General features: G+C 49.0%; 1 protein-coding gene across 1 annotated transcript in view; it reads right to left on the bottom strand.

Annotated features, from left to right (window-relative positions):
- Nucleotides 1-1,763: 1,763 nt before the first annotated feature.
- Nucleotides 1,764-13,801, bottom strand: part of ONECUT3 (one cut homeobox 3) — an 86,880-nt gene continuing 74,842 nt past the window's right edge. Inside the window, exon 2 of the mRNA XM_048831032.2 lies at nt 1,764-6,895. Within this exon, the coding sequence (XP_048686989.1) occupies nt 6,603-6,895 (293 nt within the window). The 3' untranslated portion in view covers nt 1,764-6,602. The remainder of the gene's footprint in view (nt 6,896-13,801) is intronic.

The raw sequence follows: 13,801 nt of genomic DNA, 5'->3' as shown, positions 1-13,801 counted from the left end.
GGAAGTATCGGGTGTGGGTGGCTTAACAAGGCTGATCAGTCAACCTGCCTATTTTGAGGGCTTCCTATTGCATTTTCCCTTGGGAGGGTCAAGGGGAAAATTAGCTTTGGACTGTGTTTTTCCAAAGCTGCCATTACTGTCAATGGGAACAGGCATCTAAATCTGTTAGCCTGCTTTGATAATATCTCAGCCTCGGTCTTTGCCTCTCCTTCCCTGGGCTAAGAACTGAGGGTTGGAAACCCGGACCCAGCTGAACCATACAGGGTTAGCAGGACCATGTTTAAAAACCACCTTCTCGATCCCTGTTGAGGTTTCACTTCTGATCTAGTTTGGCCTCACGCAAATTGTAACCGTGTCTTTCTGGCACCATGCTGGACCTCAGTTTAATGCTCTGGTTCAGGAGGGTGCCGCTGTTCAGGACAGGATATAAGCCCGTGATTGACTTTGACTTGAAGTCAGTGGATTTGAGCACCTGCTGCATTTTTCTCCTGAACTGAAGCCGACATTTCCACCCCGCTGGGGATGGAACTTTGGGAGTCACAGACCTGTAACATCCTAACTGTGCGTGCAACTGACCTGAGACATTCAACCAGCGAGGGCCTCGTCGCAAGTGCCCTGGGATAGCATGAGCGTTTGTGCTGCAGATTTTGATAGCGCCAAGGGGGGAAATAACACATTATTTCTCACTCACTGGTCAAAGCAGAGTGAGGGGTGGGGAGTGATCCTCAGAGGCCAATGAAATTAATGGCACCAAGTCTCCAGGGGTATTTACACAATGAAAAATGTGGGTGAAAGGGGGTAATTTAATGAGGGGACCACCCTGAAAGGGACTTGCCAGGGAATATTGAACTTGTGCAAATGCTCATTGTTTGCCCTGGCAGATGCACCCTCTGGAACTGATTCTACTCCCACGTACACCAGTGTCTGCGGCAGAGTTGTGCCTGATTTCCACCGGTGTGCCTGGGAACAAAATCAGGCCCCACATGCCTTTATGCCCCATTTAGTACATGGGTAATATTAGTACATTGAGTAATACCTCAAATGAAATCTAAGAGCCGGCTTCTGATCTCGCCGACCCTGGTGTAAACCCCCTGAAGTGAGTGGAGAATTATTCTGGTGTCATTAGTTGACTCCTAGAGTAGTAGCCCAGAAGGGACCATTATCTAGTCTGATCTCTTGCATAACACACCAGGGATCAAGGTCTGGCCCTATCATCTCCCTAGAAAGTATAACGTACCCAAATGACTGACGCCCCTTTGCAAATCTGGGCTGTGATTTTTTTTTGGGGGGGTCTGGTGGCGCTGCTGCTTTAAGAGGCAGGGGGTAAGGCCAGGATAGGGTGTTCCTGCTGTGGTTCTTTTACGGAGCTAAGAAATATTAGGGTAAAATTCTCCTCCTCGCTTAGTGCTTGCCTATAGAGTGCGCTCACCATTTTGTACACTTGGAGCTTCCTGTGAGGTCACAAGTAAGTATCATTGGTGAGGCCTCATCTGGAGTACTGTGTCCAGTTTTGGGCCCCACACTACAAGAAGGATGTGGATAAATTGGAGAGAGTCCAGCGAAGGGCAACAAAAATGATTAGGGGTCTGGAACACATGAGTTATGAGGAGAGGCTGAGGGAGCTGGGATTGTTTAGCCTGCAGAAGAGAAGAATGAGGGGGGATTTGATAGCTGCTTTCAACTACCTGAAAGGGGGTTCCAAAGAGGATGGCTCTAGACTGTTCTCAATGGTAGCAGATGACAGAACGAGGAGTAATGGTCTCAAGTTGCAGTGGGGGAGGTTTAGATTGGATATTAGGAAAAACTTTTTCACTAAGAGGGTGGTGAAACACTGGAATGCGTTACCTAGGGAGGTGGTAGAATCTCCTTCCTTAGATATTTTTAAGGTCAGGCTTGACAAAGCCCTGGCTGGGATGATTTAACTGGGAATTGGTCCTACTTCGAGCAGGGGGTTGGACTAGATGACCTTCAGGGGTCCCTTCCAACCCTGATATTCTATGATTCTATGGTTCTATGATCTCTGTCCCCCTCTAGTGGTGGCTGGGGTTGATGAACCGGGTCGTTTAGACCCGGAGGGCTTCTGTTTGAGACCGGTTGGAGACCAGCCCGGGGGCACTGTTCCCTCTAAGTTGTGCGTGTGCGCACACACAGATCCTAAACCCTGCGCACACGGCGAAACACTGCACTCAAAAAAATTTGCACAGAAGCACAACAATTTGCGGAGAAGAAATTTTTTGTGCACATGGCCTGTCAAAAATTAGAGGGAACGTTGCCTGGGGGCATGGCGTTATATGAGGAACAAGGGCAGGATGGCGAGGGGTGGAATTGCCTTGCCCAGCCCGCATGCAACGGTGGGCTCATTTTCAAATTCCCTTCCACTCCTCCCAGGTTTGGCGCCATCTTGCTTCGATTGTTAACGGTTCCTATCGGAAACGGGGAGCCATGGAATGGAGGATACCCTGGGTGGGATCTCCTGACCCACATACTATGGTTCAGGATCTGAATTTCGTGGCTCCAGCCCATGTACTAATAGAGAGGTTCAGAGAAAGCTAAAGGCACAAGGCTAAGCATCCTGCTAGAAGGATGTTCTTATGTCCCGTATAGCATCCTCTGCAATGGTATGGAGGCTCCCAGTGAAAACATGGATGGGATGGATCTGAGCAGAGAACTTCCCACCCCCCCATTCCTTTCTTTCTGTCTTTAACTTTGGTATTTGGGAGCCTCATCCTGCCAAGTTCTGTAACGGCTACTCCTTGGCCTCTGACCGGGGAGGGTCAAGGAATGCACCACCCTGTCCCACACAGGAGGAGGAGGAAGGGAATTTTTAACAGTGAAACACATTTACGTTTCTTTGGCATCTGCCAGGCTACTAGAGAGCCTCAAACATACCTAGCTCCCATTTCATCCCTTGACGTCACGTTAAGGCCTGCACAAGGGGTGGTGATCATGGCCTGAGATAAGTGAGGGGGAGTTGATGGCGGAGGGAGTTTGGGTTGGGCAAGGGAGAAGTTCAGGGAGAAGGGGAGGTAAGGGGGGGTTTCTGCCCATGAGGAGCAGAAACAGGGGGTGGGGTATTTTTCTGTCCCAACACCCAAAGGCTGCAAGAATTGCCAGAATCCATCTGCTTAGAGAGCTGAGGTAATAGTGAGTCTCTCGGACAAAAGCAAAGAAGCAAAAAAAAAAAAAATGGCCACACACCTTTGGTACAAGAAAAAGGCACTCGTCTACCATGCTACCATCCAGTTCGCTCTCTCTTTCTCGCTAGGGGCTGGGAAGGGTTGCACGGGAGGGCTCAGAAAAGGAGCAGAAGGCTGGGGTGGGGATGGAGGGAAAGGGGGGGAAGGTTTTCCTCGTATACCTGTCGCAAAGATAGCAGGGAAAGTGGCATTTCCAGCGCAGACCAGACAAGGGGAACAAAATCTTTGGTATCAGACGTGATTTTCAAATCACAGAAATTGAAAACTCAAGTGAGGTAGCCTTTATTCTCGGGTTCTCACTAGAAATGTCTTTGCATCTTTGGGGCCTGCTTTCCTCAATTTTTTGTCGCTTCCCAAACCAAGGCCCCTTCTTGGCTTCTCAGCCCTTGAATACTACTAGATGGGGTTCAGGAATCCATCACCATCACCGCTTCACGACAAGACAAGAAGAAACAACGTTAGGGGAGTCTCGGTGGCAGGGGAGGGAGGGAAACGACGTTGGCTTTTCCATGACTTTTGGTTGGCAGAACGTGATGTGGTGCCTGGCCTTTGCCTTCCGTCCCTCCCGCTCTCGTGCTTGCTCACTCTTTTCTCGTAGTAAATTGTTACGTGTGATTTGGTCATAACCATATCGATCTGAGCCTCCCTTCCCCCCCGCGTTTGGTTTGTCCCAACCTCACCTTTTCCAATGATTGCTTTGGTGTGACTGTCACAAGGCATCCCGATAGCCTATGGGGACCATTCTAATACCAATAGGTTATTTATTTATTTGTAGGTTTCTTTCTTTCTTTCTTTCTTTCTTTCTTTCTTTCTTTCTTTCTTTCTTTCTTTCTTTCTACCATTTTTGTGTCTAGAGCTGTCTTTCTAGTGATAGCTAGATATTTTCCCCATCTTTCATTCTTTCCAACAAGGTGCCTCGCTGTTGCACAACAGATCATGTTTCAAAGTAAAGTGAATAGAAGAAACCGTAACGCTAGATCAAAGATGGTACTGTTTTACCCGCATCAATTCAATATTGTCCCTTTAAAAAAAATGTTTTTCCCAGTGTGGGGAGCAGCCTCCCCTTTCTCCCCACCCCGTCTTGTTCCCTCCCACGCCTCCTCCTCTCCCCAAGGAGGCACTGGAGTTTTTCATGGAGGCATATGCGAGGGAGGGTTAGTTGCTTCATAGCAGATCTTAATCGTCTTCCCTTGTGATTGCTTTGTATATGGCACAAGTCACCATCGAGAGCTCAGAGGAAACAATAATTTTGAAGCTAGTACCATCTCTCTAGGATTTCGCTTTTAAGGCAGGTTGTTAATTGGCACACAAAAAAATCTGTCGTCTTTCGCAAGTTGCCGGGGGGTTTTTAGGTGAGCTTTTTTCTTTCTTTTTTTTTTTTTTTGGTTTTAATTCCTATTTGGTTTATTTTTCTTTTTTCAGTTTCTCCCCCGCTATATATAAATATATATACACACACACACACACACACAAACATATGAAACGTGTGTGTATATATAGAGATATATTGCAAACGGATCCATATCTTTTTGGTTTTCCACTGTGCACCAGTGTCAATTCCGTGATGATTTTGATTTTCCTTCTTTGGTAACAGAGACGAGGGAGGGGGCGGGGAGGGAGGGGGCGGAGGATACAGTGCATGTGTTGGGGATGGGGAGGAGAGACACAAAGCAGTCAAAACAGTGCTTTGTCTGGGTTTGCTTATAAACCAAAACTGAACTAAAGGTGAAGATCATGGCTGAGCCAGGCTGGCCTCACCGATCCAGTCCCCAGGAAAGAGCAGATCCTTCAGGCGAAGTCTTTCCTCTTGGGTTTTTCAAAGGATTATTTTTATACCCGATTTATGTCGCTAAAATGTGCTTCTTGACCTGCTTGATCTCTAGGTGACACAGTGCAATTCAATGTAGCAGCCTCCTGTGCTGGCTCCCGAGTCCCCTGCTTTAGGAGCAAGGTGAGCAGGGGTTGGGGCAGTGTTGTGACATTAGCATCTCCTTGTTTTCCGTTGGGCGTGGAATATCTTTGGAAGGAATCCTAGGAGAAAAGGATCTCCTCTTGGGAGTTTTCTTTCTGTGTGGTTTTTCTGGGTTTTTTTGGACCTCTTTTGTGCACTTGGCTTCATGACCGGTGGCCGCAACGGATGCTCTTGGACACTCCGCAGAAGATCAAATAATCTTCCCTATGTAGGGTCTCTTGGCTGCAAGGTGGGGCTGGATGGAGTGAATGGGGGTGGGAGGGGCGATCTCTTCCTCACAGCCTACAGGTCTCATCCTCATGTACCCAGCCCCCCCAGGGAGAGATACCGCTTGCGCTGGGCTAGCTCGTGTGCTACCAGTGCTTTGCTCTCCACTCACGCTGGCCATTTCGGGGTCTTGAAAGCTCTTGACACAAACATTCGCCCTTAAGCCTCCTGTCCCCGAGGAAGCATTTGCACACCAGGTGTTGAGGTGAACGGAGGGCTTGGGGACTCTCCCAAGGGCCCTACATCAAGGCAGCGGGAGAGCTGGGATTAGAACCCTGGAGTCCTATTGCCCGTTTGTCGTGCTCTCACTGCTAGGTAACACTGCCCTGCTCTCCCTGTGAGCAATAACACTTTAAAGGGAGCAGAGCACCTACCCTCTCCCCAGCCTTGGTGCTCAGTTACCTTTAATGTGTAGCCTCTCTCCAGGTGCCTTGGCACCTGCCTCCTGGGGTCGAAGGGCCAGATTTTTAAATGTATGTAGGTGCCTACAGCTGCAGAGAGGTGCCTCGTGGGGTTTTGGGAAGGGCCTCGGATCCGAACTCCCGATGAAATCAGTCACTGAGATCAATGGGAATCAGGCACCTCAGTGCTACGTGCCTTCGACAGGCTGGGCCTGAATGCCTTGAATCTCCCCCCCGACATGCTCAGGGACTGAATGTGGAGAGCGTGGGGCTGAAACTTGCCCCTCAAATCTTGTATCTTACAGGGGGAGGGGAAAGGCCAATAACGTGCGATGTAAAGATGAGCCTGGCAAACGCGGCAGCGCGTGGGGGGCAGGGGTGGGGCACAGTCTCCTCCGCTGCAAAAAGCAGGAGCCCCCATTCCCCCCAATGGCCTGGGGGTCACTCACTCCATTGGGGGAGATTCCTCAGAGCTCTGAAGGGAAGGAAACTGCCCTGTTCCGAATGGTTCCCCTTTGAAGCGAGCTTCTTCCAAGGCTCGTGTGTGGCAGCGAGACATGGGACTAAGCCAAGGTCCAGAGGGCAAATCACAGCATCTCCACACGATGGGTTTGGTGAGGTGGTCTCCCTGCAGCACCCAAAAGCACCCACCTGGATGGCCAAGGTTGGCGTGGCTTGTGGTGGGAGGTGGGCGGGGGACGGATGTGGTTGGCTTTGTCGTGAGGAGGGAGTGGTTGGGGATCGGGGAGGGACAGAAGAGGGGCATCATGCTTTGGAGAAAGTGCTTGTAGAAGATGAGGGAACCCCAGGGTTGGCGCCCGCATCCTCCTGCCAGCGGTTCATGCACCGCCGGCGGGCATTCATGAAGAAGTTGCTGACGGTGTTGAGCTCCAGGCCCAGCTGCTGCGAGATGGTCATCTGCATCTCCTTGGAGGGACGCTTGTTCTCCTTGAAGATCGCAATCAGGGTGCGGCGCTGCAGGTCCGTGAAGACCAGCCGCTGCTTCTTGGGCTGCAGGTTCCTGTCTTTCTGCTGCTCCTGTTCTTTGCGTTTGCAGGCTAGACGTTCAAAAGAAAGAACATGGCCATTAATTGGGTGCTGGCCCATGGTGCCCAGTGCTCCTCTCTCACTACTTCCACCCTCACTTTCGGCCCATCCCTCTCTGCCACCTCTCCACCTCTCTCTTCCTCTCTATTGCCTCTGTCTCTTGAGATGGGACCAAAGGTGTCTCCTTCTCCTTCCTCTCGATTGCCTCCATCTCTTGAGATGGGGCCACCTGCCTAAGACATGCAATGCAAGTGACCACGTGGAAGGCTCTTGGAGACTTGCAACTCATGGGTCACTCCAATATCTCCTTCTGGCAGCCAGGCTGGAACTGGAGGAAACTCATGCCTTGATTTTGCCCTCCTCACCCTCTGGCAATTTGGGACCTCCTAATTCCTAAATCCTGAGTGGGGCTAATACAGGGAAGCATGCAATCCTCTGCCAAGCTCGCAGTCCTATACCAGAGGTTCCAGTAGGCCCCACTGGAAACCTTCTGTTGCTCTCCATTGGCTTTTGCTGGTCTCTGCTGACCTCAGTTGGACAACCAACAAGCCTGTGAACCAGTGGATCCTCAGACCCGTGGCTCTGCCCCTAAGCCCAGATGCCAACTTAAACCAGCAGGAAACAGCTGAAATTTTCTACATGGACTTTCTGTGACGGCTGCTTACGTTTCCTGGCCTGCACCAGTAGTTCTCAAGGCAAAATGAGGCAACCATCATTCAGCTCCCAGAATAGATTGTCATGGGGCTTGCCCTCATTTCCCCTCTGTCTGTGAAATGGACTGTGCGACAGTCCAGGAAATCTATGCTTCCCCAACTGTCTTCGCTCCTCTCTTCGCTCCCTCTCCTGCTGGATTCAAGCCCATTCTCAACATGTCACTGGTTCATTTCAGTCCCACAGAACCAGGTTCCATAGTTAAAAATCCTCCCACAGCCCAGTCTCCGCATTGAGCAATAGGTCACCCCAGGAGGTGCGTTCCCCTGCAGGTGGCACATGGAAGTTGTGGGCAGGGGATGAGCAGATTGCGAGCTCCTTGGACAGGCACCGTCTTCTCGCTTTTTGTGTTTGTGTGGTGCCTGGCATGGGCAGGGGGTTGGGACATGACTGGAGCTCCCAGGTGGTCCCGCCATAATAAAATAAATAATAATAATAAATAAAACCCCATTAAATTTTCCACGCTCTGCAGGGGGGCTGAGGCAGTGACTAAATATATGGATTTTAATTGGCACAAATGGCCAGATTTTGCTCTTTTGGGGAAAGCTTTTGCCAGGGCCGGCTCCAGCCACCAGCTTTCCAAGCAGGTGCTTGGGGCGACCTTCAGAAAGGGGCGGCCGGCCGTGTCCCGCGGCGGCCGTTCGGCGGCAGCTCCGTCACTGTTGCACGAGCAGCAATTCGGCGGCGACTGCTTGGGGTGGCAAAATTGGTAGAGCCGCCCCTGGCTTTTGCCATTGGTTTGTTTTTTTTAAGAGAAAAAAAAACAACCCTTGTTGAACAGAATACGTGGCTTTGGTTGCCATTTTTCTGCGGTATATGTTAACATTACCTGGGAGTTTCAAAAGCGCTTAAGTGATTTAGGAGTCTTAGGGTGCGTCTACACTTCAGACGCTACAGCGGCATAGCCAGGGCACTGCCATGTGGACACTCATTACAGCAACAGGAGGGGCTAGAGTGATCAGACAGCAAATGTGAAAAATCGGGACAGGGGGTGGGGGTAATAGGAGCCTACATAAGAAAAAGACCCCAAAATTGGGACTGTCCCTATAAAACCGGGACATCTGGTCACCTAGGAGGGGTTCACCCATCGCTGGGGTTAATGCACCTCCCCGAGAAGCAGTAGCTAGGTCGACAGATGAATTCTTCCATCACCCTAGCCCTGTCTACACTGGGGGTTAGGTCGGCAAAGCTGCATCTCTCAGGAGAGTGGATTTTTCATGTCCCTGAGAGAGGTACCTATGCTGATACTCTTTGTAGGTGCAGACCTGCCCTAAGTGCCTTTTTCTAAAATGTCCCTTTGGGTGGGATTCACAAAGGGGACTTATGGTGTGTCTACACTGCAAACGAAACCCCGTGGCAGCAAGTCGCAGAGCCTGGGACTCTGGCTCGGGCTATGGCGCTGAAAATAGCACTGCAGAGGTTCCCGCTTGGGCTTTGAGATCCATCCCCTTGGCCAGGTCTCAGAGCCCGAGTGGGAACGTCTACACGGCTGGTTTCGGTGCCGTAGCATGAGCCTTGCGAGACCGAGTCTGTAGACTCAGGCTCTGAGACTCACTGCCACGAGTCTTTTTTGGAAGTGTAGACATACCCGGAGATTCAGCATTGCAGTGTCCTGTTGCCAGCTGGGATACCCAGCCTGGAGCCAGGCACCCGGGCTCCCTGTACAATGCATGGGTAGAGCAAGGTGCCTAAAAAAGGCCTTCATGGAAGCCAGCACACGGCGCGGGGACCCTCCTTAGCTAGCTCATCGGAAATGCCGAAGACAGGGCAGGGGCTCAAAGGAGTGAGGTGAGTCTGAGCTGGGGGGGGGCGCACCTCGCTCCACACGAGAGCCAGAACTTGGGTAAGATGTAAGTCAATGGCGCTGTGACCAATTCCTGCTGCTGCTGATCTGGCCCCAGGTCCCTACCCAATGGCGAGCTCTCTTTCTGTAGCTGTACCAGGCCCTTTGTGGATCAGCCCTGTGAGTGCGATATCACACACACTCAACACCTTCTCAGCTGGAGGATCTCCCTGATGGGATATTTGTGCTCAGCTAAGGTGCATGCTGTCTGCTCATGCCTTAAGCTCCTAGGCAAACAGACCTCAGATGCCATCAGCCCCTGTGCCAGCCTCACATCAAAAATATCTGGGAGTGGTTTGTTCACAGACTTTGGCCAGCTGGAGCAGAAGGACAGGATACACCTGGTTCCACTTGCAAGGATCTGAGCTGGTGTGGGGGGGAAGGGGGAAGTTCTGTGGTCTGCAATGTGCAGGAGGTCAGACTAGATGATCAGGATGGTCCCTTCTGGCCTTAAAGTCTATGAGTCTATGGAGTCAAAAACTCTGTGGGAGCTGGACTGCCTAAGAGGACAGATGGCCCCATGGGAATGCACAGCCCACTGTGTCCTACGGCTGTTGTGAAATGGAAACCGCTTAAAAACCAACCCCAAATAAGGAGGAACAGAGGATACCAATTAGACTGGTGCGTTTCATTGGGTTTCATGGGTATGACTTCCCCTACAGCCCATCAAGAAGCTCCATTTTTGTGTCCAGGATTCCAAGGCCATTTCAGACTCGTTTATCATGGGTCCTGCAAGGCTGGTCTGGTACTTTCACCTCTTTGCCCTGCCCACCTGCCATTTAACACTCTTAAATAGTATCCTCTCCTTTTCCCGATGATTCACAATGAGGAGCCCAATCCGTCTTTATTTCCAATGACACAAGGTAAAGGTTAAAGCGTTCCTTGCCTGTTATTTAAGAGTTTTATGGGGTCAGTTCAGGAGCACTATTATGTCAGCAGAATGGCACCTTCTGAGGACACTGGGAATTGGTCTCAATACTTTGGCGAGGATCTTATGTCAGGGAACTCTACTAGAGTTTGTCTACACTGGAATTTCTAGTCATGTTTTCCCATGTGCTAACTAACATGATTGTAAACTGTAGTGTGGACATGACACACATTTGTTCCTAGTTGTGTTTAGCCCTAAGTTGCACATTCTGGGCTTGATTTGCCATTGTTCTGTACCTTGAATAGTTATTTACACCCATGCATAGTGGCTGTAAAACAAACCCATTTTGATTTTAGCGCCACGTGGCACTGGTGTAAAAGACTGTACAAGGTACAGGGCAATGGAGACTCTGATCCAAACTGTCCTGTCTACCCCTGAATTTACAATTGTGTTCTTTAACATGTGGTAAAACATGACTAAAAACATGATTAAATATTTAAGTGTAGGAGTTACTCTAGAATTACTCTAGAATTGCAGCCATGTAAATGAATGCAACATCTGATTTCTAGAGATCCAGCGTCCTCCAGAAATGTAGTCATGATGCTATTCTAAAAACTACCCGCTAGCTTGTGGCATTTATGGAGCCATCATCCAAAATCCAGGTCAGAGGGGGTCATGAGCACCAGAACCCTGAATATATTCTTTTTTTCGGGAGCTTCTAACAAACAAGCAGGATTATCATGTGAGAAGGGCAACACATTTCAGTACCAGCTCTCTAATTCCCAAGGTATCGCATCATAACAGACATGTGGCTCTGCATTTTGGCATCTCTGCTTAATGATGCACATCACCTTTGTCCTAGCAGTGAGCTCTCTGGGAGCTGAATTCTGAGGGTCCTTACTCATGCTTTACTCATTGCAACAAAGCTACCATTAACTTCGGTAGTAGTTTGGCCCGAGCAAGTACAAAAACTGAATCAATAAAGTCCTGAGGATTTGGCTCTTTGGTAGGTGAGCTGGATTTTAAAAAAAGTTGTGTGTGTGTGGGAAGGGGGACCTGTGAAGATTTTTTTTAAATTTTGCCTGTTTTTATTTCAAAATTCATTTCCAAAAATTTCAAATAAAATTTCAAAATGGCTTTGATCACCTCTGTACTTGGTCAGAAAACAGGGGAAACATAAAAAAAAAAAAGGCCTCACAAATTTCCCCAATATATATATATATATATATATATATATATATATATATATATATATTAGTGTCAGATAGAAATGTTATCAGACCTCAACAGCTTTGCTGTGCAAATGGGGAGATATTTAGTGGGAAGGAAAGGGAGGGTCTCATTTTATACGGTCAGTCCCAATGTAAAGGCATCACTCTGAAGCCGTCTGCCCCCTGCCCTAATCTACCGGTCCCAAGCACTCCCTTGTGTCAGGCTTCGTGATGTAAAGGGATCCAGAGTGCAGGAAAAAGGTCAGAGGTGTGAAGCTGATATTTCACTGCAATACACCTTGTGTGTGGTCACGTACACCCATACAAAGTGAGTGTCAAATGCCACAGGATCAGCAGAGGAGTGTTCTACACCAACAAAGATCAGAGCGATAGAAAATCACAATGGGATTTTACTCTGTATTAAGGCCGACTTAAAGGTGAACTGAAATTACCTGAGACCAGGTCTACACTACAGACTTATATCAGTATAATTGCGGTGCTCAGGGGTGTGAAAAGTCTCTCCCGTCGGCGTAGGAGTGTCTTCACTTACATGCTACAGCGGTGCTGATGCAGCGTTTTAAGAGTAGACCTGCCCTCAGATCCCAGCTCACCTTCCAAAGATTTGTAGAGGCTTAGGGACTGATTTTGGAAAAGAGCCTTTCATTTTGCAGGCGAGATCACTTGCATTTAGACATCTAACTACCTGACTGGGTAAAAATTTTAAATGTGCCTAAGGCTATGTCTCCATTGCAAAAAATAAGCTGTGTTTTCACATCAAGCCAGCTAGCCACCTTGCAACGCGATCTCAATATAAAACACGCACTGTCATTTTTAACCTTGTGGTGGCTAGTGGAGATCAACCCTAGGTGGGGGTATATGTAAAAATTAGAGTCATTTATAGGGGAGACCAGGTTAGGGGTTTGTTACAAGAGCGGGTGGGTGAGATTCCATGGCCTGCGTTGTGCAGGAGGTCAGACTAGACGATCGTAATGGTCCCTTCTGACCTTAAAGTCTATGATTCTATGACTCTAGTGGACAGAGCTCTGGATGGGGACTCAGGAGCCCTGAATCTATTCCAGACTCTGCCACTGGCCTGCTGGGTCACATCAGGCAAGTCCCTTCTCCTCTCTGAGCCTCAGTTTCCCCATCTGTAAAATGGGGATTGTAATACTGGCAGACCAGGTGCCAGCTCATGCCAAGGCTTTTAGGCCTCACTGAACAATGAATAGGTGGACACCCGTCTGTCTCACCTGTGCGTTAGTATTGTTAAGCTAGGCATTGGATTTATATAGTGTATCCTGTTTAGACTTCACGAAATGCTTGTAAATCACTGCATGCATTAATCTCACGCATAAACTTGATTTCTCATGCTATAAGGTAATACTCACGTGCTTGTTCTGTTACTGTAAAATGTTTGTTCTGAAATTACATAACTCACCAAACAGGGAAACTCACCTAGTGCTGGATGCCTGCAGGAGGCGTTATCTCCTGCCCATCAGGAAGGACTAGTGAATGCAAACGCGCCATTGTGGAACAGACACTTTGCTGATTGCTTCCCACCCAGCCCGGAAGAGGGTACATGCCCAAGCCATCCCATCACAGCGTGAACGCTGGGGGAAGGGAATTAAAATGCCTGTCAGAGAGAACTTATTATTCCTTTGCTGCTGCTGGAATTCTGAGAGGCGGGGATGTCTAAGCACATGCAGGGAGCCCCCCACCTGTTTTGCCTGGGTTAGCCCTAAGGGATATTCAGAGTCTGCTTACTAGAGACGTTACTATTAACTTTTCACACCTGACTGCAACTCGTTTGTGTGTGTTTGCTTCCTGGCTTTAACCTTGTAAATAATGCTCATTTCTTTTTCCTAGTTAACGAATCCTTAGTTAGTTGACTATAGGCAGGGCTACAAGCATTGTCTTTGGTGTGAGATCTAAGGTGCAAATGGACCTAGGGTAAGTGACTGGTCCTTTGGGACTGGAAGTAAGCTGACCTTTTTGAGATCTTTGGCGTAACGTGCCCGTCTATCACAGAATCAAGCTTGCCAGGGTGGCAAGATAGGCTGCGGACTGGGACTCCATGGCAAGGCTGTATAGTGGCGGAGGAGTTTACACTTGTTATGTGACTGGTGAAATCTAAGTATAGATCTTGCAACCAGTTTGGGGTTTGTGCCCTGCTCGCCAACAGTCCCTTAGTTGCTTTTGAAAACGTTACTGTGCGTATCAGGCAGACAGAGCTCTCCGCACTCTGCATGTAGCTTATTGAGGGAGCAAAAATCATAGATTTGAA

This window comes from Caretta caretta, chromosome 25, assembly GCF_965140235.1.
Source record: "Caretta caretta isolate rCarCar2 chromosome 25, rCarCar1.hap1, whole genome shotgun sequence".
NCBI lineage: Eukaryota > Metazoa > Chordata > Testudines > Cheloniidae > Caretta > Caretta caretta.
Note: the sequence above shows the minus strand (reverse complement) of the source record. Positions and strands in the feature narration are given on the sequence as shown.